At 34.9% G+C, this 27,370-nt stretch overlaps 2 protein-coding genes across 5 annotated transcripts; both read right to left on the bottom strand.

Moving 5' to 3' along the window:
- On the bottom strand, positions 1-21,596 carry LOC136815164 (integrator complex subunit 3-like). 4 transcript variants are annotated; one of them, XR_010847682.1, is made up of 32 exons: positions 21,408-21,596; positions 21,194-21,277; positions 20,727-20,810; positions 19,266-19,379; positions 18,961-19,045; positions 18,533-18,599; positions 18,059-18,200; positions 17,749-17,807; positions 17,535-17,605; positions 17,225-17,370; positions 14,745-14,888; positions 14,478-14,565; positions 14,139-14,218; positions 13,944-14,035; positions 13,732-13,832; positions 12,852-12,995; positions 12,159-12,289; positions 8,327-8,517; positions 8,094-8,151; positions 7,886-7,989; positions 7,225-7,269; positions 6,463-6,582; positions 6,051-6,144; positions 4,140-4,268; positions 3,762-3,837; positions 3,292-3,454; positions 2,956-3,123; positions 2,523-2,627; positions 2,091-2,166; positions 1,758-1,902; positions 1,517-1,672; positions 1-258 (listed from the first exon to the last, which is right to left on the bottom strand). XR_010847682.1 is itself a non-coding variant. In XM_067071617.1 (32 exons), exons 1-31 carry the CDS (start codon positions 21,504-21,506, stop codon positions 1,523-1,525), a joined length of 3,348 nt encoding a protein of 1,115 aa, XP_066927718.1. In that variant the 5' UTR covers positions 21,507-21,596; the 3' UTR covers positions 1-258; positions 1,517-1,522. The 4 variants fall into 4 exon arrangements, 2 of the variants coding, with proteins under 2 accessions (XP_066927718.1, XP_066927726.1); XR_010847684.1 differs by having other exon boundaries at positions 1,517-1,669; XM_067071617.1 differs by having other exon boundaries at positions 2,530-2,627.
- Positions 21,597-22,437: 841 nt separating this feature from the next.
- Positions 22,438-24,158, bottom strand: LOC136815187 (lipoyl synthase, mitochondrial-like). The gene is made up of 2 exons (XM_067071639.1): positions 23,751-24,158; positions 22,438-23,233 (listed from the first exon to the last, which is right to left on the bottom strand). The coding sequence occupies exons 1-2, from the start codon at positions 24,097-24,099 to the stop codon at positions 22,524-22,526; spliced, it is 1,059 nt and encodes a 352-aa protein (XP_066927740.1). The 5' UTR covers positions 24,100-24,158; the 3' UTR covers positions 22,438-22,523.
- Between the last annotated feature and the right edge of the window lie 3,212 nt (positions 24,159-27,370).

Raw genomic sequence — 27,370 nt, 5'->3', positions numbered from 1 at the left:
TCAGTTAATGGCCAATTTTTCGAGGTTCTTTTAATATAAAAGGTTAAAATTCTTCTTGATCTTGAAGAAAAGTTGGTGTGAAAATTTTGTTATTTCTTCCGATCTTCCTATCGCATTAGAACAAACAACTTTTGATGTCTTTTTTTATCGATGACAAACCAGTTGCTAGTTTCGCTCAGGAAAGTATGATCGAATCGACAACCAACCACAAAATGCGGTTCACTTTCATTTCAATTCTTATCGCTGGAGGGACAGCACCTGGCGAGGTAAGATAAAAAACTTCAATGTAGAACATCTCTACCGATTTTCAAAGCCACAGCTCTTCTAAATAAAAAATAATCAAGTTAAAACTCAAATAGCTTGTTTGGGGTTATATGTGATCAGAGCAAATTTGACGAGACCATAAACCCAGTAGCGCAGGTTTTATTTTTCATGTATGCCATTGAACACAGATGAAACCCAATAAAGCTCAGTACTTTAATCGAATTAAATTTCGCGAGCGAAACAATCGCAAAATTTTCTGGATTTAATTTCGCGAATAAGCCTAAAAAGAGCTGAAAATAGCCTTTTTTGCTACAAATGGAGACTTTGGATTGGTTTCTCTGCCGAAAATTCAGTTTAAAAAATTTTGCGGTGAATTTAGTTTCGCGAGTCAGGAATCTCACGCGTTTTTGCGAGTTTTAATTTCACGAAAATGGCAAAAAACTCGCGAAATCGCGAAAGTTAATCCGATTAAAGTAGTATAAGATTTTAGCAACGAAACATTTTCCCGATGCTAAGGAGTTTGTAGGCCACGGGAGATGGACAATACTGACAATACTACAAAACGTGAATTTGACTTACCCAAGAAGGAATCTTATTGAGTTGTTTTTAAACTTTTTGTTTTCATTTTCTGTTAAATTACAATTTCTACCTACACCAAAAGAATATAGACATGGCCGTTTATCTACTAGAGTCTACTTCTGGCTGAACTTGCTTTTTTGTTTTTGATCATATTTTGATACTTTAATCGTAGAAATTTTAGCGAGACTAATTTTAGCGTTTTAGCGAGTTTTCCCTATTTTCGCTAAAATAAATCTCGCTAAAACATGCCGAATCGACAGAACGCTAAAATTTATCCACGCGAAATTTCTGGTTATATTGCCTTGATACATTTTTATCAATAAAGAAGGGTTTCAGTGCAAAGAAATGCTAAAAAACGAATTCAGTCAATAATGTAATACGAGTATTCGCTAAAATTTATCCACGCGAAATTTTTTGAAATCGTGATTCGCTAAAATAAATCCAAAAAAAATCAAGATTTTTCTGGCTCGCTAATATGCGCTAAAATTAGTCTCGCTAAAATTTCTACGATTAAAGTAACAAGTCCAATTCGAAAGAAAAACATCAAAATTCCAAACAACAAAAGATTAGTCGGAGTTGAAAAATATAATTAAGAATTGAAAACAATCATGAATTATTAGGAATGGAAATAAAAACATTGCCTGCATTTTTCCATATAGAAGAAGCGTCTTACCGTTTTTCAATCTTCATCACTTGAGACATTTTTGGAAGACTTTCGACGTTTTTTGTTGGGTGGGCGAGGCTTTTTGATTTCTTCTTCTTCTTCTTCTTCCTCTTCTTGGTCTTCTTCATCTTCTTCATCTTCACTTTGTTCTCCATCGCTCTCCTGCTAAAGAAAAGACAACCATCTTATGCTTACCACTTCTCACAGAAAACATCGATGAGAAAAAAAGTTAAACAAAATATCTCCTGACCTCATCTTCGTCGCTCTCTGATTCGTCGGATGATTCATCTTTCCTTCGACCTCCTCCTCGACCGCTTCGCGTGACACGTTGATTCTTTCGCTTGCGCGTTGAACGGGCAGGTAAGTCTGAAAACTCCGAAAATAGACCTTTGCACCTAAAACGTGAACGGCGTAGGGACTTGATTCAAAACTTTCGGTTTGTATGCTACTAAAGGGATGGTATTTACATGCTGACATTTAGTAGGTTTGTTCTTATCATTTTCCATCATACTTTTAGTTGTATTTTTGTTTTATTGGGCTCATTTATCAATATGTTAGGGTTGAAGAAATTACTAAAGCTTACTTTGTTTTGATGTCTGGGTCAACAATGTTCTTTTTGGCTTGTATCAAGGCGTATCGCATGTTCTCAAATTTGAACACTAAAAAGCAGGTTATGTGATCGTTACATTATTACATACAAACCACAATTTGAATCGCAAAAAAAAACTATAAAGTGAATTATTGTTTGCTGAGGAATAACCAGAGCGCCGAGCAAATCTTGACAACATTTTCAATACACTACAGTCATTTCCATAACTCGATGTTTCCGATTGAATAATTATTTTGGAGGTGTCTCGCCAATAATAATTTAATTTTATTGCTAACTTTCCTACCACGCTGAAATCAGAGAAAACAAATTTTCATTGGGGTACAGCGATAAGTAATAGAGCTACCAAAATTTATATAAAGGAAGGTAGGTGCCGAAAAGGAAAATGAATATTTAAAAAGAGGTGACAACTTACATGACTTGTCAGACTTCTCATCACTTTCAAGGCAATGTTTGTAATATTGGTTGAGATGAAGAACCATTTGGTCCAACGTCGGGTTGTGACGACCTGCACTGAAATCGAAGAAGAGAAATTTCAAGGAAGGTAGTGTAAGTTTTCATCTGCAGTTGAATAGAACCTGAAGGTTCCACTTTCCATAATAATCCATCTAGCCTTAACCGATAGCTTCAGTCGACAAGCACCAAGCAGCCTAAGATTTACTGGATGATCTTTCTAGACGAATGGCATGACATAACTGAAGATATTCTTCATAGCAGCATAATGTTCTACCAAAAAATCACAATGTCTTGAAGAGCATGTTGGAATGTACTGTGACCAAAAAGGTGCATAGTTTATTTTGATATGAAAAAGTCAATGATTAACAATAAGATGACGACTTACTTCCCCTTTCGCCTTCCAGAAACAGGTTTACTTAACAGAGTGGCCATAACGTGCGCCAGTTCACGAGCTTCTTCTGCGCACCATGATTTGAACAAACACAAGCTGAAATGTTTTCCAATCCCTTCCATATTCATGCATAGTACAGGGCGAAGGATTTCTTGGTCAGGACTAAAAAAAACAAACGTTAGGATTCAGAAAAATTAACCGAGAGCTGCTTTTTCTGAGGAATTAAAAATCAAAAGAAATTTCATGTTTCAGCTCAAAGTTTTTTTCCGAAATTCTTAAGGATATATATCTTCCTAATTCGCTTTGAATCGATTCGTTTTATCAATTTACCTGTGAGCTCGCATTGCAATGAGCAATCTATTCATTGTCTCCGCGTGTTTGTTTGTTTGCAAAGCTGGCAGAACATTCACCAACATCTCAATCGGTGTATCTTCAGCATTTATCAATTGCCACAAACAAGATTGCTCGAAACTTGACCATGTTAACGAGGTTTCTATAAGAAAGTTAGTCTGGAGATCTATACTCTCTAACAAAAACTTACATCACATAAGCAAAAATCCCATCTAGCCAGCATTCTGTATCTTCATTAATACTCGGCCTACTACTGTCTTTCCTCTGCTTTTCCGTTAAATCCGGTATACACATCGAAATCTTTTTATATAGACAGTGTAGGCCAAGCCTCTCAGCTATAAGAAAGTTTGAATTGACTTGACAAACCAACTGTTACTAAAACCGTGCACCGTTCTAAGAAGCGTGGCGATAAAAAAACGAGGTAATTCTATCTATCTATGTAACCTTACCAAGAAGAGCGCCAACTTGATTTTCACCCACGATAGTTAAGGTGCCCATTACCAGCTCACTCAAGATCTCACTCATCTAAAAAAATCGTACTAAAGTGTTAAAAAGTACGCACATTGAAACGTACCCAAAATGCTATAGGCTGTGTAGTTCTTTTGATTATTTTCTTATTGAAGAGAAAAGGAAAAAAATGTTAGAATTATAAGGTTAAAAGTTTCTGACAGATTATTTAAAAAGCTAAATAATTTCAACTGCAACCGCGAAAAAGCGCTGTGGCAATTGACAGCTCTGCGAAATTCACCGACGCAAAAATTGCAGAATTTGATATTTTTGTCGTTTCCTACAACTCTAAAAATGAAAGAATGGATAGACATCTTTACCTCATCAGGGTGAACAGTAGAAACCAACATCTTGATCATTTCTTTATTTCCAACAGTCAACGTCTTGAACTTCTTACACACTGGAACCAAGAGGTATATGAAGAGTGCAGGGTCGTACTCGTAACAAAGCTGAAAGATAATGATATACATTATCATCAACTAGAAAAATAAGGAGTAATCTGGCTTAAACGATATTTTCCGCATTTTATTGTTTACAATTAATAATATTGTACTCCATTATCCTGTGGTAACTATAAATCAATGAAACAACCCATGAACAAGTGATACTCGTGATACAGACGTACCTGGTTATGCATTTAACACATTTATAATTGATATCTACGTGACATGACCATTAAACAATCATTCAGAACACAAATAGTGACGATCTATTAAAATTAGTCGTTTGTTTTTTATAAAAAAAACGTTTAGAAACCAAAATTTCATGCTCTTGAAATATTTTTTCATATTCAAGACTTTGTGAGCAAAAAGACATCTATCTCATCAAAAAATTGAGTAATTTGGCTAAGAACATTGATGTATGCTTATTAAACATGCGTTTTTTAAGCTGAAAAATTCTTTTTTTACAAAAATCTGCTTGAGCCATCTTTTACCTACTACTTTCATGCAAAAAATCTGAAAAAAAACAATGATCCAATACTTCACAAAGTCCAAAAAACCCTTTCTTTGGCCGTTTTTTAGCTGAAATTTACCCCAAAATTTTTTTCCCAAAAATCGGGCTCCGTCACATTCGAGGGTTTATAGTTATGCATCTTTGTGCAAAAAATCATAAAGAATGAAAGAGCCAATCTCGAGAAAAGCTAATACCTAAGTAATTGATTATGTGCTTATAAAAAAATATCGAATTTGGCAAGTTTTTCTATAAAAACACGCCAAGCAACCAAAATTTCCTGTCTAAACACACATATTCTTCAAAAGTAAGCCCTCGTGAGCAAAAAAACATCTATCTCATAAAAAAATTGAGTAATTTGGCTAAGAACATTGATGTATGCTTATTAAACATGCGTTTTTTAAGCTGAAAAATTCTTTTTTTACAAAAATCTGCTTGAGCCATCTTTTACCTACTACTTTCATGCAAAAAATCTGAAAAAAACAATGATCCAATACTTCACAAAGTCCAAAAAACCCTTTCTTTGGCCGTTTTTTAGCTGAAATTTACCCCAAAATTTTTTTCCCAAAAATCGGGCTCCGTCACATTCGAGGGTTTATAGTTATGCATCTTTGTGCAAAAAATCATAAAGAATGAAAGAGCCAATCTCGAGAAAAGCTAATACCTAAGTAATTGATTATGTGCTTATAAAAAAATATCGAATTTGGCCAGTTTTTCTATAAAAACACGCCAAGCAACCAAAATTTCCTGTCTAAACACACATATTCTTCAAAAGTAAGCCCTCGTGAGCAAAAAAACATCTATCTCATAAAAAAATTGAGTAATTTGACTAAGAACATTGATGTATGTTTATTAATAGTGATTCTTATAGATAAACATGCGTTTTTTGAGCCAACAAAATTATTTGCAAAAATCTGCTTGAGCCATCTTTTACCTATGATGGTACCCTACTTTCATGCAAAAAATCATAAAAAAGTAATGATCCAGTTTTTCACAAAGTCCAAAAAACTCGTTTTTTAGCCGTTTTTTGGCCCAAATTTGCCCAAAAATGTTTTTTTTGAAAATCGAGGGTTTATAGTTACACATCTTTGTGCAAAAAATCAGAAAAAATAATGAGCCAATCTCGAGAAAAGCTGGTAACTAACGAACGAACGAACGGACAAAGGTTAATTTATAGGACCTCCACCGGGGTAGGTCCAAAAATACCAGCAATGTAGGCAACAAAATTAAGGACTTAAAACGAAAAAGACAAGCAGATGTGAGCATAAAACGAAAGAAACCTTCATGTCTTGGATGAGAACGGTTTTGAGGGTTCTTGTTTTGAAGAAACTGATGTAATCTTCGTATACTGAAAATTTTTCTTCGTCCTTGTAACTATCAAAAGAGAATCATTATTAATTGCAGGTTATGAAATTCACTATTTCAACGCAACAAAAATACAACGAAACTTTTTTTAAACAGTATTCCAAGGTGGTGGTGATTGTAGCTCTTTTCGCGCCATACATGGGCGCGCGAAAGCTGAGATGGGCGCAACACCTTCTCTTTGCTCCTAGTTATTCACCGAACAGGAGAGATTTACAAATCTTAGCGGCGACCAAGGATCGAACCCACAATCCTTGTTGCAAGAGAGAAAGCTCTAACCGCCTGAACAACGGATGCAATAGAACAAAAGTTGTTACATTCTTGAATCACCTTGCTTTCAAGAAGAAGAGGAAATGGTATCCAATCTTTGGCTCTTGTTCGTGAAGTGACGACAGAAGGATGTAAAGATTTTCTCGACTCAAATCATCCCGGGACAACGCACAAAGTGATCTGAAAAAGAAGGAAGTTCTAATGAGGATTGAGCTCTGATTGAAAATTAACTGTTTTTTTGCAACAACATACTCTGGTCGAATTTCAAATTTTAGTAGACCAACTTGAGAAGATTTCATTAAAATCATGAAGATTTAAAAAAGATTTGCTTGGATGCCTATTATATAGATTCTCATTACATAATCCTTGTATTGAGAGAAGGTTAGATTTCTAATCCATTAAGACTCCCTGACTTCAAAATGTCAAATATTTTTTATTCCAAATGCACGTACGTACCCTATCTAAGAAAACGAATGCCAATCTGGACTTATTTTAGCGCAAAGTGAATTCTGCCAAATAATCTAATAACCTAATTCGTGAAAGTTTATTCTAGCGAAAAAAAACACTTTTCCTAAAGGATATTATCTTTAAAGCAATTTAAACACTAATTTTGGCACACATTTTAAGCTGATGTAAGTGTAAGAAAGTCAGGTTTCAGCCCACTGTTTCACAAAAGTTAGTGAAAGTTTTGGATGAAAACAAAGAAAAGTTAATGGATCAATTTTGAGCGCTAGTCAAAGTAGAGGACTTTACAGGAATTGGTCTTTATTACAAGTTTGATTTACTTTACACTCTATGATGATACAACTCAGATATAATTACCTGAACAAGGTGTAGTGAGGTCGTTCCAAAGTAGATTCAATGCTCCTGAGAAGGGAAAAAGATAACGAAGTGTATCGGAGTGGCACAACAAAAATTCTGAAGCAATCTCTCCTTCTTTTATGGCTAACAATCACAAAAAGAGATGTGAAAAATCGCCATGCGGATATTTTGCTGGAATGATAATAGGGCAAGCAACTTTTTGAAGGTAGTCTGAACATACATAGCGTTAGCCCCCCTGCTAGTTGGGGGGGGTTACACCCTAAATTTTTCCTAAAAAAGAAGGGGGCTGGAAGTACACCACTTTTTGGGGGGACCTATGTAATTGGGGGGGAGCTAAAATCTCATCACTTAATGTGGGGGCTAAAATAATTCAGCTTAATAGTTGGCTTCAATTACCCAAATTGAAGCTCATGAATCTGAAAAATTTTCGCCTGCGGCACAATATTTTATCAAAAGTGTGAAAAATATTTTATCTTTAACTTAGAACTGAACGCAATTTACATTGGAAAAAACTTTTTTACTGGATCAATTTTTTGAAAGTGTCTGGGTCGAAAGTCCTGGAGGCTAACAAAAAATTCATAAATCTTTAGGGGGACTTAAAACTCAGGGGGAACCTAACTTTTTGCCTGGGATCTAAACCCAGGCTGACGCTATGACATACTTTTCGTTGAGTTGATCAGGGATGACAGGCAAACAAAGATCAGCAGTCAAGCAGTTGGCCAAACAAACACATAAAGGTGTCGCTTGTTCATCATCAAAGTCACCCTGGAAAAAGAATTTAACTAAAAATAAGTGTTGTTGGAAAATAATGAGACAGAAGCTAGCTTGAAACGAGCATTTTTGAAGGCTGAGGAAGTTAATGAGCTTACCAAAGACTCAATGCTTGTGATGATCGATTCCATAGCTTCAACGCGAGAAGATTCATCCCTACAAGAAAAGTTTTACGACATAAGTAGTTTATCTTCTTCCTCAACCAAAATAAAAATCAGCGCTTTTTGCAGAGACAGCAACATTTAATGTCGTTGAAGGAGAGAGAGCAACCGATTTCGAAAGAAAGCATATTATGGGAATCTAGCCGATATTTAATAAATTAATAAGTTACTTTTCATTTTTCAATTTGATGACATTGTCTTTGAGTAAGTTGCTATCGAGGTTTTGGAATTCGTCCAGTTCGGTGATGTCGTCTCCCGCGAAACCCTCATCCACTTTGTTTGCATCGAAGTCCTCTGTTGTCGTTTTATTGTTGATGGGGATGAAAGTGTTAAGGATGGCGGAGGGCGGTGGCGGTGTTTTCTGAAAGCGTAAAATCGTTGTTTTTAAAAAGCAATTTTTTGTGTGATATAGACAAAGGCTTTTTTTGTAACTGTTTACCGTTGCTTAAAAGGAATCCGAATTAAAAACGCAGGGTAAAAAGGATTTGACCTTGTGTATGTACAACGAAGGAAAAATTCGCAAATTCCTGGTGATTTACCGATATAAACCAAACTCGTTTTTCACACTGTAAAATATATTTATAACCATATTCCTAGGATCCAAACTGGATCTAAACTAAACAAGTAGTGCATAACTCAAGTGTCTTGGGTAATGATAGGGGATAACTGGTCATTTAACAGGTAAAAGCACTATAAAATTGTCTTAGGTGTATTTGGCAAATTTCATGATGGTGATGGTGATGGTAGTATATTCTTGATTTCTGACCAATTTCAATCAATTTTCATTGAATTAGAGAGTTTATTGTAATTTAGATTTTTCACTGTAAGAATCATAGTCAGTCCCCTATAGCCAGTGCAAACCCAGAAAAGCATTTGCCTCTTTTCTTTCTTCGGTTTTCTACAGTTCAACCCCAGTACAATCATGATTTAATTTGATGTAATTAAAGTTTTAGCCTAATTTTGCATTGCTCATCCCCAGGCAATGAGTTTACGCAGACGGTAATAAAATCAAAACAATCTAAAAGAAAGCAAATGAATTTTTCCGCTGTTTGTTTTAGCAGGCGTCGAAGATTCAATCTGACACTTCAAATCCAAATGCTCTAAATCCACACATAACAGCGCACTGCGGATAAACCTATCAATGAAATCCACAGTTGGCGAGACTAGAAATTCCTTTTTAGCAACGCACGGTGACTTTAGAAATTATCACCATCAAAACAGAATTATATTTTGAAATTAATTGGCCTTTCAATAAATTTAAGTGACATTTGAAGCCAACAACTTTTAATTTATAAAGATATATTTCGAAACACTAGGTTCCATCATCAGTTTTATTAATCTAAAATTGAAATAAAAACAAGTTAAAACAGGTTAAAATACTGTAAACAAGCATTAGCAAAAATTCTAAAATCTCTAAAAAATGTACAACATACTCCTCACATCATAAAAACACTCCTTGTAATGAAACAAAAAATACAGATACAAAACCCTAGAAAAAATTAGGCTTAGATTAAATTAGGCTTCAAGTCTTTAATAAACAATGCTTCTAGTATCAACAATACGTCCTCTCTCCTCTCTCGATGACGATGCCAAAAAGATGACGTCATCTGATGACAATTCAACTCAAACTGGGCTTGATGCTCTCAAATGCTCCTTAAAGCGTCAATAAAATGTCGGGTAGTTTCCCCAACATAACACGAATTACATCGTGGACAGCAAATTTGATAAATTACACCACTTTTAAGAGCTTTTGTAATTGTTGGTTTCAGTGAAGGAAGTAAAGCCTAGACCTTTCTCAAAGTAAATAGAACTTTACACGGTGCCTCGATTCTTTTCAGAGAATTTTCAAGCTTCTCTGATAGTCTACCCCTATATTGAATCCATAACAATTTCTTTTCGATTGCTTCAGTTTCACTCGAAAACTTGTCCACTTAGGAGTTTCGTGATTGACGAATGAATTGATAACTTTAAAATGATCGGATCATAAAATCGTGAGGGATATTGGTTTTGTTCTAACAACCTTTTGCTTTCTCCAAGCTTTCATGTCATGAACTGCTGACCACGAGCTACATGCTCTCAAAATACGATGTACCATACCCGACACAACAGAACGTTTATACTTCATAGGGGCCAAAGCATGGAAATTCATTGTTAGCCCAGTGTCGGTGCTTTATGTATGCCAAGTAGATGAAAGCTTTCCATTTCGATTAAAAATCAACATGTCTAAGAACGGTAAAGATGAGTCATTTTGCCGTTCAACTGTAAATTGTAGGTAATCAGGGTGAAGATGTTTATTTCTTCAAGTTTATTTTCAATACTTTGGCTTTTCAAGTTGGACAGAATATAATCAAGATATCTAGCGTATAAAGCTGCATCTCCTCTGATCAATGGGTCGAATTTGCCCAGCCAGCCATTTGCGAGCATAGGTGCTGACCATAGCTAAACCATCAATTTGTTGATAGTAGCCATCGTTGGTCAACATTAAAGCGTTACAACTTCAGATTTCAAGAAGAGTTCTGAAAGTTTCCTTATCAGTAGGTGGTTTTCGATACTTTCCAGAATACAATAATTCTGTACAGTAATCAATAGCCTCGACGACAGGGACGTTAGTATATAGTGATTTCACGTCAAAGCTTACAATCTCATCTCCTTCTTCAAGTTGGGTATCTTTCAACGAATTTGCAATAGTTTCAGTGTTAGTATTAGTTTTACACTCATCTACCACAGATAACCGATCAGCTACATGTACTGCGATTTTATAGTACATTGAACCAGGCATTGATAAAACTGGTCTGACTGGAATGTTTGGCTTGTGTTAATTTTGGCTAAACCATACAGTCTGGGAGGCTACCAACTGGTTTGAGTTTACAGTAAAGTTATTGGTTTATTTTATCCTTCGCGTTTAGTTCTTTCACTTTGTCCATAACACGATCTTCCTCTTTTAACACAGGATTTCGTTCATTTTTACGTGAAGGAGGAATCCACTTTTTGAACTGTGGTAACCCAATTATGTCCCTGATTTTTGCGTCGTACGATTCCTTTTCATTATGCATATGCCGATGCCTTTGTCGAACGGTATGGCTAACAGATTATTTTCTTGAAGGTACTTTTTGGTCATCTGTATATTCCGAGGAGTCTTTTGTTTTTTACATTTTTTGATGTAATTTAGAGTCTTGATATTAATATCAGTCATAATATCATCCTCAATGTTTTTCGTCTTTGCAAAACGATAAAAATTGATCAAGCTGGACAAGTACGTCATTTTGATTGAATTTTGTCAAAATCTTGGACTAAGCGAAGTGTTATGTTGGGGAAACTCCCCGACATTTTATTGCACGCTTTAAGGAGCATTTGAGAGCATCAAGCCCAGTTGGAGCAAACATCACACGTTGTGACGTTGAATTGTCATCAGATGACGTCACCTTTTTGGCATCGTCATCGAGAGAGGACGTATTGTTGATACTAAAAGCATTGTTTATTAAGGACTTAAAACCTAATCTGAATAGAAAGAATGAATACAAAAGTCACGCATTGGTCATTAAGATCTGATAGTTATTCTTTTTTTTATTCTTTTTTTTTACGACTTTTCTCATGGGTATTACGAAATTTTTAAATTTTTTCTAGGGTTTTGTATCTGTATTTTTTGTTTCATTACAAGGAGTGTTTTTATGATGTGAGGAGTATGTTGTACATTTTTTAGAGATTTTAGAATTTTTGCTAATGCTTGTCTACAGTATTTTAACCTGTTTTAACTTGTTTTTATTTCAATTTTAGATTAATAAAACTGATGATGGAACCTAGTGTTTCGAAATATATCTTTATAAATTAAAAGTTGTTGGCTTCAAATATCACTTAACTTCAAATGCCACAATGTTTTTACCCTTAAAATTACTTTCAATAAATTTTAGAATATAGTTCTCGATTAATAGAGCTTGCAAAAGATTATTAGTTATAGACAGAATACAATGTGAGAAATACTATAGAAATGTCCAGCTCATTTACCTTGCTTTCCTTCTTTTCATTGGGTAGCGGAGGCGGTGGTGGCGGAGGAAGGGCGGTTTTATTGTTCTCATCTTCCTCGTCAGAGAAGACCGCTTCATCCGTCGAACTCTCGTCATGACCATCTCCACTTCCTTTCAAATAGAAAACGACAGTTAATAACATTGTAGTTGGCTAACCCAGAGGAATGTAAAGAGATGGAAAAACAGCTTCTTGAAAACAATGGAAAAACGGCTCGTCATATACCAGGTATCTTGCCCTTAAGGGAGTTTATGTCGAGTAAATATGTTTCTTTTGTTGTCGCTATAAAAAATCTGCACAATTAGCGTGTTGTGACAAAATTCTTTTGTTTCAAGCCTGATTATGCGCATTCCATCTCTTTACATTCCTCTGGCTAACCCCAAACTTTAGTGTTCAGGTTTACTAGCTAAAATAATATTTTTGATTTACGGAACGCTGTTGAATTAGCATTGGTATGAATTTTACTCACGAAAACCATCAGTCAATTCTCTTGGCACTACGTTCTAGAAGAGTTGAATAATATTTCACTTCGAATTACAGAAAGATTCGAAATAAAGAGGTTCGAATCAGAAAGAGTCGACAAATTTCAAGCATTTTTTACCGAGGGGAAAAACATGCATCAAGAAATTTGTTATTGAAAAAACATCACGAAAAATGTCACTTATGACAATTTACCCGTTGAAGGCGTTTGATGTTCGTTTGATGAGGAATTAACGCTAGCAGGGGGCGCGATAACCAGTGAAAATGAATTGTTATCCGAAGGTGACGAAGGGGGTGAGTCTGTTTGCTTGTTCGATGATTCCTCGGAAATCCCACTTGCTGGAAACAGAAGTCATAGTTTCCATAAATTATCAAAATAACACTAAGCAGGGGAAGAAGTCAAAGACGGAGGGAAATGAGATTCGATTCGATGAATTTTACATCGCTCGAGTACGTCCTATAGACCAGCTATCTAGCCCGTATTGGGAACAAATTTGAGAAAGGCGTGGGTTCAAGGAACCAATCGTTCTAGCAGAATTTAATTACACAACATCAAATGCTACAGATGAGGCTTTGGCACTGCAGATACGAAATTTTTCAATTCATGTTAATAAAATGACTAGTAATATTCGTGTAATAAGGTACGCACCGCTGCCTCATAGGCCATTCGTCAAGCATCAATATATTAATCGGATTAAATTTCGCGAGATTAAATTTTGCGAGCGAAAAAAATTGCGAAATTTTTTTGGATTTAATTTCGCGAGTCAGAGTTTCGAAAATTTTTGCGTGGATTTAATTTCGCGAATGAGCCTGAAAACAACTGAAAAATAGTCATTTTTTGCCCCAAACTTTGGACTGATTTCTCCGCTGAAAATGCGATTTTAAAGATTTTTTGTGGTGGATTTAATTTCGCGAGTCAGGAATCTCACGCGTTTTAATTTCGCAAGAATGGCAAAAATTCGCGAAATCTCGAAAGTTAATCTCGCGAAAGTTAATCCGATTAAAGTAGTAAAGATTTCTTGGGAGAGTGATCAGGTTTTTTGGCAAAAAAAGATGATGAAAATAAATTGCTTACCAAGTCTTTCAGAAGGGCCACAGAAAGGAGCTAGTGTTTCCGAGACTAGTTGTTTTAGTTCTTTGTCAATGCGAATTCCCTTTAGGATGGGACTCAACGAACTGAAATAAAGAAACGAGAAAATGAGTTGGAGGGACAGCACTTTGATACGAACAGTGTATGCTAGAGAATAAAATATCTTCAGTCTTCAAATGATGAAATTTAATACTGACCTGACAACCCTTTTATCCAGAATATCTTTGAATGAATTATACAACCCTTGTTTGGTTATATTCACAAATTGTGGACAATAATTGGTTGACATCTAAACAAGAGCAAAGTATATCAAAGTGATTTTATAACACAAAACACCGACGTTTGCCGAAAAGAGAAAAAATAATACTTCAATCTTGTGTTGTGGTACTCACTCGACAAATGAAGTCCAATAGACTCATAGTGATGTTGGAGTGAGCGCGTACTGAATTGTGCATAAGAAGAATTGCTGGTTCTAAAAGGAAAAGTAAACATATGATTCATCAAACTCCTTTCCTTTCTTTAGAATAATTCATGTTCAGAGCAATGGGCTAACAATTTAAATTGAAAATCAACTTAAAAACGAAAGTGAAAAATTTCTATAAGGTCAACTTTATCAACTTCATTCAACTCGACGTCGCCAACATCGGGAAGCATTTTAGTCTAGATGAGTTGTAACCTTTGAGGGACGTATGCAAATAGGGTATAGCAAAAAAGATCGTCAGTCAGCGTACCTATATTCATAATATTATCTTTATCTCCTTGGTAAAACAACCAATCGAAGAACAATGCTAGCTTCATGTTTGTTTGTGATACAGGATTCTAAAAAAGTGTAATATAATAAAGCAGCACTTGGGCGCACTGATTTTGAAAAATGAATATGGTAAGAAGTGCGACCTAAAGAGTTTTTAATATTTGTAGAGGAATCAAAAATATCTTTCAGGAGAAATTTATACTTTCTAGGTTTGATTCAGTCTTTTGTGGTTTTGAAATTCAATTACCTGGCATATAGTGTACAACCATCCAAGAATGGCCCATCTGGGGATAACTTCTGATCCAAGGATTTCATTGGGAGGATGAATGACACCGCAAATAAACCTCACGATATCCGGTAAAAGTGTTTGACTTTCCGGTGCTGAAAGATACTGTTGAAAAAAGAAAAGTGTGAGAAAGTTACACCCAAAAGTTTTCGGCTTACTCAGGTTTCAGGTTTGTTTTACACCGTATTACTCTGCGAAACTGGTGACGTCGCAAGGCTCTGGTGGTTTTAGAAAGTAACAAAGACAATGCTGACGCACAGCTCTTTTTTTCTCTCAATTCACATTGGAACAACAACAGTTTTCGAGAAGAAGCCTCTTTTTACCTAATTTCTTTTATTTTCCCTAAATTTTTTATAATTCTCAAGTACTCCTAAGAGGAATTTCTATTAAGTGAAGGAAAGCAAAGTTCTTCTAGTCAACTTCAATGGACTGGAACATCAAAAAGTATCAAAAGCAAAGTTCAGCCTAATCTCCGACCATTCCGATACTCCACGCACGACACGTATTCGCTCTAAAGGCCATGGCTTCAGTAGGGAGTCTCCAAAGGTTGGCAGACCGTTGTGTGATTATCAAATGAGTTTTTCTGAACAGTGATTTGCGAAAGTAAAACAATTTCACCAAAATCAAATGTCAATCATGAACATGATTAAAATCAGAACCTACTCACTTTCGCTTTCGCTTTCGTTTTCGTTTTCGTTTTAAAGTAAAAAGCAACGCGGTTCTGAATGTTTTGGTGGAGTACGCGTTCAAATCATCACATTCACCACACGTCCTTTTAGAACAAAGCCTGGTGTACACAGAATTAAGTAAGCCAGAAGTAGACTCTAGTTTGAAATTGTTTGACCCATTTCAAACCGAATTGACTGAGTACTGGCCAAACTGAAACTTTTCAAATCATTTTAATTTGTTAATAAATATCACTGGTCAAAATTCCGAGGCCTGCTTAGATGTTCCTCGCATAAAAAATTATAAAAACATAACACATTTTTTGAAACGATATCATATCGTTTCAAAAAATGTGGTATGTTTTATTTTGATTTTGTTGCACATCACAAGGCTTTTTTAAGAAATTATAAAGATGTTCTACTATTAGTGTAGCAAAACTAATGACTAAACAAGCCACATGCTGAATGGACCTACCTAACGATGAAAGTTAGATAGCAAAAAGAGAAAAATGAAAACAATCAGTCAGAAGATATAGTGTTTAGCGAAAATGCAAAACACATTAAATTTCATCATTGATTGTTGACGGGGGAGAGGGAAGGGGAGTAGTAGGGAAATAGAAATGAAAGTTCCGGTTGCAAAAATCAGTTTTATTGACAATTGAATCATGTTTGATGGAGGACATTGTTATCAATAATGTTTTAGTGTGAAAAAAACAAAGAAATGTAAGGAAAAGGTCCAATGAAAATCTGCAAAAACGGCGATTTTCGGCAGATTTCCGGTATTTTCGGCCTAAACAAAAATTTTCTCAAAAAGCGGACTCGACCATATTTTGGGCATTGCTAATACGCATCTTTGTGCAAAAAATCAGAAAAAACTAAGGATGAAAATTCGAGAAAATGTCAAAAAACCGGTTTTTCCGGCATATTTCCGGCATTTTCGGCCGGAAAAAAATATTTTTTGAAAATCGGGCTCCGTCACATTTTGGGTCTTGTCATTTTGCATCAGTGCAAACTTTCATAAAAAAATATAAAGTACAGCTCGAGAAATTCAAGAAATACTCTCTTCCCGGCGAAAATAGGTTGTTTCGGCGATTTTTAAACAGTTCCAGCTTCAAAAATCAATTTTATTGAAAATTGAAACATGCTTGATGGTGGGCATTGCTATTAATAATGTTTTTGAATGAAAAAAAAACCAATCATACGGAAAAAGTCCAATGAAAATCAAGAAAAACGGCGATTTTCGGCAGATTTCCGGTATTTTCGGCCTAAACAAAAATTTTCTCAAAAAGCGGACTCGACCATATTTTGGGCATTGCTAATACGCATCTTTGTGCAAAAAATCAGAAAAAACTAAGGATGAAAATTCGAGAAAATGTCAAAAAAACGGTTTTTCCGGCATATTTCCGGCATTTTCGGCCGAAAAACATTTTTTCTCAAAAATCGGACTCGGCCATTATTTTGGGCATTGTTAATACACATCTTTGAGCAAAAAAACAGAAAAAACTAATGATAAGATCTCAAGAAAATGTCAAAAAAAACAATTTTTCCGGCATTTTCGGCCGGAAATTTTTTTTTTTCGAAAATCGGGCTCCGTCACATTTTGGGCATTGCTGTTTTGCATCTTTGTGCCAAAAATCAGAAAAAACTAATGAGCCAATCTCGAGAAAAGCTGGTAACAGACGGACGGACGGACGGACGAACGGACAACGGTTAATTTATAGGACCTCCAGGTAGGTCCAAAAAGGGATCTTTTGATACGGGGGGAATGGTACGAACCTGTCGGAAGAACCATTCCTGATATCTTCTTTGTTGACCCCATTTCACTTTCAATGTTAAAAAAGCCAGCTTGTTCTCCATATCAGGGGTCATACGACTTGCTAAAAACTTTCTGGATGTTCTCGTGCTCAACAAGTGTGGTAGGCCTAACCAAGAAAATCACAGTAAATTATAAGGGATAGATTTTCTAATTCAAACTCATGGTTAAAGATGTGTACATTTGGTATAAACGTTTCAAAAATTGAATTATATAAATGAATTTTCAAAAGAAATATTAAATGAGAAGCCGTAAATGAAATTAAAGAATCACCTGTAAATTGAGGAGTTAACGTTTGAGGTCGATGCAAAATGTCCTTCCATAACTTCGTAAATTCTGGAATCCTGAACGAATATTTATGGACATTAATCGCAAAAAGTTTTGAACGGGAAAAAAGTCAAGTACAGTGCAGTACAGTAAGCAGCCACCGAAAATTCTAAATTCTTCAGTGGATGCTTTCGAAAGTAGCGGAATGAAAAATTCGCACCTGAAAACATTCTGAAGCACGCGAACCAAATCTCTGCCAATAGGTATCATTTCATTGAACTAGAAAAAATATCTTTACGTTATTATTCTTTGTTTATATAGTATGGAATTACACCTTTTCTCGAAGTTTATGATTTCACATCTGGGCAAAAGCGTTAAAAGGGTGTTTACCCCCCGCAATATAAATTTAGTTACAATAGGCGTAGTTACAGTTATATCGTAGCTAACGAGATTTTTCAGCTAGATCGAGACTAGACTTAAGAAGTGGGTGCTATGGATGAGGGTCAGCGATCAAAGTGTTGTTCACATACATGTTCCCTCATGAGAGATACGATGAATTGCACTTCCATTTGGCGAAGACTTTTGAACCTCGCTCCTTCATGATCTTCGATCACGCGAATATATGTATAGACGAAGAGCTGCATCGAACCTGTGTTCTTCACTAACCAAGCCCTGAAGAATGAAAGAAAGTATGGACTGAAACGAAAAGAATTTTCAAAAATGACTTTGTTGACATTGCAAAGCTAAAACCGAATTTTTATAGACTGGAGTTTGTTAAGAGTTTTTGGAGACTTTTAATTTACATGTAGGAACAACTTTCAGATACCCGTCAACTCTCGTGATAAGGAATAATGCTATCCCAATGAGGAACACTATGTGGACGGCCCCAAAACCCGTGGTGTTTAATGTTCCTTATTGGGATAGCAATACTCCTTTTCCTTGAAAGTTGGGCAATAATAAGCAGCAGAATGAGTTCAAGCATCAGCTGTGTAAAATGATCTCACTTGTTAGCTTTCATGAGTTTTAAGACATTTTCAGCAAACCAAAGATTGATGTTACTTGTGTCTCCTCCTGAAAAGCGAAATAACAACGAGTAAGTAAGTAAGTTTCGGATCAACATACATAATAATTCTAAAAATCAAACGTTTTACTCATTTAGTTTAAAGCCCTGAAAGAGCTCGAGCTGAAACTTTCGGATGCAAAATAAAGCCACTTATCTCATCCGTAACAAGTGCCCTGCGTTGTTTGTTTTCACACAAACACCGGGCTGATAGCAAAATATATGGCGTTACATCTTAAAAAATATGCCAAGTGAAAACAAAAAAAGCGCTAGCTTCAATCGGTCATTCTAAATGTTGTGCAAATCTTAAAGTTTCACTTTTTCTTGCTTGATAAAGATTCCACTGTAACTTTAGAATGAAGGTTGTCTTACCAGCGATCTGTCTGAGCAAGGTATGGACAATCCCTTCCAAACTGCCAACACTGCTTTTCATCATTTCACCGATCAGCCAAAGCAACTAAAATAATTATACTCTTTTATCTATTTTTCTAAGGATTTCCAAAGTTATTATCACGAGAAAATCAGTATGAGCTCAAATTTTTCATAAAACGTTCTTCTAGACATGGGCGAGGTAAAGGACATCTCGGACATATATATTATTTTGGTTTATGAATGAAAAAGAGGGAGCAATTGCAGCAACAGACGACTTTATAAAGGCTATTCATTTTGTTTGTTACCTGTCCCTTTGGAACATCGAGAAGACGCTGAAACTTTTCCATCAATATTTGATGGAGTTTGCTGACAATGATCGCCAAGCCATCGCGCGAAACAAATGATAAGTCCCGATAAACCTATAAAAATGAAAGATTGGTTGTTTGAACAAAAAATGTTTTAATTTGCTTAAAACTTAGTTTGTACAGTAATGCTCGTTTTTTTTTCATAAGCAGTTATTGGACAAAGTCGAATCCAATATGCAAAAATATTGGGCGTGCGAGAAAAGATATTGAACGAGGCTTCGCCGAGTGAGACTGCGTCCAAATAAATGGTTTATTGTCCGTTTATCGCTAAAATATTTCTCGTTTTCAAACATAATTCCAATTTATAAGCTCTTAAATCTGGTTTCTTGGTAGTTTTTTATTCAAAAGTCTTATTTTTATTTTGTGACGTAACGTCAAAAAGAAGATGCTCAATTGTCATTGAACTCGTTGTGTGACATCAATTTTTGAAATATGTAGCCTCCATGGAAGCTATATATTCGGAAATATTGGACAGCAAAGAAGCCAATGAAATGTCGCTATTTACGCACGTCGGATAATAAAATGAAATATTCATTCTATTTGGTATCAATGACTGTTCCTCGATTCTTTTTTTAATGGTATTTTTTAAGAATACTTTTACTCGTGAAAAATCCCTCAAAGCATTTTGTTAACTTGAAAGCATCAAACGAGTCTATATATTAATACGCTAAAACGTGTGTGTTTACAAAGTTTTGTAAAAAGTTTTCGAAAATCTAAAATAGCTCTACAAAGCCTCCTCTTCATGGCGTTGAACCATTATCTTTTTGCAGATTTCCTACCACTAGACTAACTTTGAGACCCCAAGATACTATTTTCTATACAGGAAGTTTGGAGGTAATTGGGTTAAAATCAACTTTCTTCCTAAATTTTATTTTTCATATGAAATTCTCGTCCGAGAGTTACCTCAAATTTGGCGTAACCAAAATTTGCATAAATTTACATAATTTCGTCACATCCAATCAAAGAAAAAAAAAAGAAGTCATTGTATTGCTATGATGCATAATCAAAAAAGAAAAAAGAAAAGACGGGGGTAAGTTGGGACAGAAATATTTTAGACGATACGCATCCCCTATATCAAATCATATCAGATGGGATGCGTGCAGCCTAATCATCAATCGGCCGCTATCTTTCTTCCGTTAGAGTTTTTTTAGATGTGTAGTGATTCACTGGATTGCGAAACGCAGCGTGCGACACTGCGCATACGGCTAGTTTATATTCACAGTCAATAATAGGTAATAACAGGTTTTAACAAAGAAGAATCCTTATTTCGTTATTTGTGAGAGCTTTGAAATAATTTCATTATAAAATCCTTAGCATGGAATAAATTTCGCAAGTATTCGACCTCGTAAAACTTGCTACTCTCGAAAGTGTGTACATCAAAGTATCACCCAAAGTGGATACCTTTTGGGCGAGAGAAGGTTCAGTGAGGATGGTATAGAGCAAACCAAAGGAGACTTCTTCGTGTTCTTTCATGCTTTTACATACCTATTGAGAAAAAAAATCACACAAAGTTGTATAGGATACATCTCGCGTTTCAGAGTGTAGTCATCTTATGTTGGTAGTGTTGAACACTTTGTTCTATTCAGATATTATTAGTGTTGATATTATTAGTGTTGATATTTTTCTGGTAAGGAAATAGAAGTGATTTTCATTTCAAAACTATTAACAATTAAACCAGAAAAGAAATTTGTTAGTAAGAACAGAAGAAGCCAGAATAATGCACGAAGAGTCAAATTCTTTGCTTCAATCATAATTATGGGTTTCTTTCTCTGGCAAAAAATATTGTGTTTTAATGTGTCTTTAAAATTTAAACACTTGTATTTCGGAACGAAGGTGAACCAAAGCAAGGTGAATGTAATATATCTTACGATTTGAGTGAGGGCATCGTGTACTTCTTTTTCTGATAATCCACTAAGCACTCCCGATAAAACACTATGACATCTTTCAAGTTTCTAAAGATGTTAAAATTAATAAAAAAACATTAAGATGAAAAAATTGTCACTGCAATGACACTTGTCTATTATGTATCAATTATGGATCAATTTCCTTGGCTCAAAAAGTTAATAAGAACGAGTAGGGTACCTCTTCCAGTTCATCCTTGTGATGCAAAACATTCGCACTAAACAATTTGACTTTGACATTTTTGTGAAGTTCGATATTCTCGTTTACTAATTGTGTCATTTTTACTATCTTGTAATGATCTTTTTGGTTGAAATTATGTTTTTTTCATTTCCATTTCATCTTTCTGCCTTAGAATTTTTTGTAATGCTTCTAAAATAAAAATAAAATACAATTTTAGAAAATAAATTCAACAAAACCAGGTAAAAAAAGAGAAAAAAGAGAAAAAAGAGAGCTTGATTTGAGAACATTCATTGAGGAATACCATTTCAAACATTAATCACCAATATTGTAAATAGTGAAAACATGAAAAGTTACCAGTTACTTTTTATAAATTAGAAAAAAGTAAGGCGAAGTAGGAAATTTTAAAAACATTGGCACCATATTAAAAAACCTTACCAAAAAAAATCAAAAGGAAAGGTAGGCAACACATGGCCGCTCCCCCCAAAAACAAATTGAGGGTTAAAATACCTTTTCTTGAATAACGCGAAAAAAAGAGTTAATATACAATAATTTATCAGAATTTATTTATTTCCATAACTTATTGAAAATTCTTTTCACTCACTCCTTCTATTCTAGATACATCAGGCAAAGTTTAACTCTTACAAAACAAAGAAGAAACTTAAATTTTAATGGGTGATTTATTAAATTGAGTAAAGTGACTCGTAAAATAATGCTTATCAGACAAGGCTCAAAAAGTAGAAATCGACCCATCAAATATTAGATTAAAAAATGGCAACAAAATAAAGATTGGTACAGTTCTTCAAGCAGTTCATTTTTCATTTTTCCGGATTTTTCATCTTTGTCTGTAGATATTTTTTAGTCTTACTATTTTTATATCATTCCAACTATAAACATCTTTTCCTATTTCGAACTTTTTGCTTCTGCAGATCATTTTGAGATCATTTTTTTTGCAGATCATTTTGAGACAGACTTTAATATGAAAACAAAGCATAAAAGTAAAAAAAATCGTTATTTATTTACAATTCTACAGAGCAAAACACCTTAAATAAATATCATTTTCTTTTTGATACATACCATATTAATATTAATACCACCTTTAATGTGTGTATTCAAATTTCAATTTTTTCGATTTTTCAATAGGTTTTCAATGAAAAACTCTCCTGCTTTATAAGATGAGCGCACGAGTGGTCCGCTCGCTGTATACGCGAATCCTAGTTTGTTTCCAATTTCTTCCCATTCTTCAAAACGACTTGGGTGAACAAACTCTTTGACCTTTGCATGGCCTTTGGTTGGTTGCATATATTGCCCTATTGTGAGGCAATCAACTCCAGCATTGCGTAAATCTTCCATGGTTTTGATAACCTCTTCATTGGTTTCACCAAAACCAACCATAATGCTTGATTTGGTTAAGATATTAGGGTGCGCATCTTTCACATGCTTCAATACATTCATACTTTGTTTATAAGTAGCTCTTGGGTCCCTCACAAACCAGGTCAAACTTTCAACAGTTTCAATATTATGGGCGAAAACATCCAAACCAGACTGTGCTACTTGTGATACATGGTCAAAATTTCCTGCGAAGTCGGGTGTAAGGCATTCAACCAGAAGGTCTGGGTTATGAAATTTAACTTGTTTGACAACTTCAGCAAAGTGACCTGCACCTCCATCAGGGAGATCATCTCGATCAACCGACGTGATAACAATATAATTCAAATTCCAACTAGCAATTGCTTTGGCTGTATTCACAGGCTCATTTGGATCTGGAGGTGGTGGACGCCTGGCAGTTTTAACAGAACAGAAACGACATCCACGGGTACAAGTGTCCCCTAAAAGAAAAGAAGTTGTCTTTTCAAAGGACTAAAATATTGTTAGAATAAAAAAGTGAATTTTTCAACCACCTCTTTCAATCATAAGTTTATAATGATAAATGTGAAGATTTAAAAAAAAATTTAATCTTAACACCTCCTTCTTATAGACCTGGTCGGATTTTTTTGGGGATAAAAATAACGGATTGAAACTTGATGGGAATTGATGATATTACCATATTTTTTATGGCTGGGGATTTCAATCCAATTTTTTTCAAGTCAGAAAATTCAGCCAAGATGGGAAAAATAGCATAATATTTTACATTGAGGATTGATTTAATGGAGGATAAATTTCCACCAGAGACAATATTCTTTCCAATTTCTCCAGTGGGAAAGGGTCCCAGTGGACAATGAGAAATTTTACTTTACCAGAGCAAGCAACACATAAATGTCAATATTATTACTGTTTGTCATTGATAAATAGAAAAAATAAATGGCGAAGTCCTGTCTGAACACATACATTATACAAATATCATACCTAAAATCATGATTGTAGCTGTAGCAGTCCCCTCTTTGCCACCCCAGCACTCGCCAATATTTGGGCATTTAGCCTCCTCACACACTGTAGCAAGATTTAAAGAGCGTAATGTCTTTTTCAACTTTGCATAATTTTCACCTGACGGGATTTCAGTTTTCAACCAAGGCGGAAGACGTAATCGTTTGCCTCTAGGTTGGCGCACTAAATCCTCATTTTCGATGAATTCATGTAGATCAGGTCCATCTTTTAGAGACTTTTTATGACTTCCTGTTTTAGTTGAGTACATAAATGTACAAGTCCCATGTCGCAATATTGAATGTTTTGGAAAAACCAACAATCTTTGAAGCATGATTTAAATTTAAATTAGCTAAAAAAGAACTCTGTTAATGATCAAAATTAAATTTAAAAAACATGGAAAGCTTCCATTCAGTTGGCTGGTTCTATCATTGGTTCTGTTCGATTGAGATTGCCTGGACATGACATCGCAAATAGCAATCCAATATATGCTGTCAACATCAAAAACAAGAATATCTGGAAATGAAGTCTTTTCCAAGAGGACCCTCACTTGCTCAATACCTTTCCCAGACCAATAAGAGATTTGACAAAATGCCCCAAAGAAGTCTTCAAAAATCACCTAACTAGTAACTGTTCCGCACACCACTGCTTGACTGACTCTAACAGCCTCAAAGAAGTATCAAGGCATCAGACTCCATGAGTTGGATGAGCTATGAAAACAGAAGCCACAAAGAGGAAGGTATCACATTTTTGCCTTTCCTTTGTTTTTAGTAATGATTCCATAACATTATATACCAATCAAATATTATAAGAACATCCAAAATTCTTGATTAATCAACTTTTTGAGTTTAAGTCTAAAAATGTTCTTTAACATGTTTTTTTTTAACTGAGTAGAATATATTTTTGTCCACAAGCCTTAAAATGTTCTTAACCTTTTCAGTCCCACAGCACCACACGGCTGTTCCTTTGGACCCATTGTTATTTCCCAGAGAACAGCCAGCTGTTCTTTACTTTCTTTATGATCTGTTATTTTTTGACGTGCAAAATATAGAGTATTGTTTATGTAGCTTTAAAATGACATAACATAAAAGCCTGGCATGTGCAAAATAATGCATGATCAAATGTAAAGTTTTGTTTACACAGACAACCAGGGGATGTCAACCAAACCCTATCAAACTGATTTTCTTCTTCGAACCATGAAACTGAATCTTAGTAATGAAACTTAGCCGCACGCAATAATATCTTGATTAGTTCAATTAACTTGATTAAAAATACAGTTTCAATTTATTCGATGTGTGTTCAAGTTGTTCGACGAGTGTACGAGTAGTATCTTGGTGCTTTCCGGAACCATTCCACTATTTTTCTCAGGTATACTAGCAAAGATATTGCAAAATTGGCCTAGAAAAAAACGATACTCTTATTGAATGACTGTCAAACTACAATCGAATCTATCAAACTATAATAATTGAATCGTGATTGAACAGTGACCTTTTGTCTTTCCATCTGCCATCTTGAATTGTATGCAAAAATACAGGAATGAAAAAGCCGTGGTTGGATTTAGTTGGAAAATATGCAAAACATTTGCAAATTTACACAAAGATTAAAAAGACAACAATGCATCTTATAAAGAAATTTTATAATCATTAGGCGAGACCAATTTAATTTGTTGTTCTACGGACAGATTGTTAGCAAAATATGGGTCGGTCGGTCGGTAAAATAAGAATAAATTTTTCATTTATCAGGGTTGGTAAAGTACCGAAAATGTTTTCTAAAAAATATATGAATCTAAAATTCACTTTTTTTTAATCTTCGATGAAGATCATAATAAAATCTTAGTGTATGGAATGCTTGATTTTCTAAATTTTTCAATTTCTTGAATTAATTTTCAGCTTTATTCAAATTGATTCTTACAAATAAGTGTGTAAAATATATTGTGGTGGAAATTTAATATTATTATTTTTTTGATTTTAGCAAAAATAGGGTCGGTCGGGCCCGTAAAACAACAAATTAAATTGGTCTCGCCTTAGAACAATAAAAGATGGAATTTATTAATCCAAAAAGAAATATTTACAGAACAACAAAACCCTTTTAGAAATTTGTTCTTAAAGACATAGCATACTGAATCCGGTTTAATGCCATTAAAAAATTCCACTAAGATGGAGTACACACATCAAACTTTCAAAACACGCAAACTGAAAGCAGTACCGTGAAGTCGGGTAACTTGCATCGAGGGAAACTTGCATAGCCATCAAATGACTGACCAATTAAAGCAGCAAAATCTCAAAACAAATGAACTACGCAGCTTTGCTCGCAGCTCTACTCTACAATTTTTGTTTTGATTAACTTTATATTTTAATGACCAGTCAGCTTAGACTGACTTAACAACTTAGACTCAAATGAATGTGAGGGCTATGCCAGTCTAAGCTTAAACTCCTATATCAGGATTAGAAACTAGGCTAGTCTTACCTCTTTTATCTTTTCTTTACAACAATACAATGCTGGTAAGTTGACACAACACATGTGTAAATGTACATTAACAAGTAAATCCCTGAGAAAAGTTTATATCGAAATCTGGAACAAAAACGAAAGTGGTCTCTTCTAAGTGATTGCTTCCCAGCGCTCTTTCGCAGCTGTTTATCAAATTTCCACCAATGAGGTTGTCGCATTTCAAACGACCCTTCTTTTTGGCACCTGTGGCCTCTCAGTGTCTTGCACGATGGGCGGCTGTAAAATCCCACTCTTCATATATTTGTTTCAATCTGTGATCCGTGACTTAGGTTTTTTCTCATCTTCAATTTACTGAAGAAAGCAGGAATTTGATGCGAGAGTTAGATTGTCAACAAAGTGCCATAAGAAATCATTGAATAAAAGAAGAATTTAAAATCTTAAATATTTTCATTTTGAAGAATAGGTGCAAAAAAGTGAAACATAGAAAAGTTTCATTTTTCATTGCATTAATCGAAATGGGGGATTTGGAAAATTTTTGGAAAATGCTTGTTCTAAGAGATGTGCAATTATAATAGACCTTTTTGCCTTTGATGTCATTTATATGCAAGCAGCCATTTTTTCATACAAACCATAGATTGAAAAAAGATAAACCATTTGGAAAATGACGTCATTTATATACATATATGCAAATCTGTTTCCGCAATCTATGATTTGTATGAAAAATGGTTGCGTATAAAATGACATCAATGGCGAAAAGGTCTATTATTTCTAGTTCTTTCTAAGATTACACTTCAATATAATGCCAATTTTATGCACGTACTGTCAACTGCTCTAACTTGGGACTATCTGACAAAACATGGGACGGCCATTCAGCCACCATTTCACCGAACGTCCAAAGTCATTTAATTAACATACCTGGAATCACAGATTGTAAATAATGTGAATACGCTACTCTCACCAGGCACGCATTCGTGCAAGCGTTCAAACACAGATATAAAAAAAGCCCTTTCATCCGCGGAAAATTGTGAGATCTGTTATCAACACTCTGTTTCTTTGACATGTTAATCAATCATATACACGCTGGAAAAAGTCTCTAGGGAAAGACAACACAAAAAAATGGCGTCAAGATGTGAGCAGTGTGAGTGTGAGTGTGATCG

Source organism: Clytia hemisphaerica, unplaced genomic scaffold, assembly GCF_902728285.1.
Source record: "Clytia hemisphaerica strain Z4C2 unplaced genomic scaffold, Clytia hemisphaerica genome assembly, whole genome shotgun sequence".
In the NCBI taxonomy this organism is placed as follows: Eukaryota; Metazoa; Cnidaria; class Hydrozoa; order Leptothecata; family Clytiidae; genus Clytia; species Clytia hemisphaerica.
This window is presented reverse-complemented; position numbering and strand designations above follow the sequence as displayed.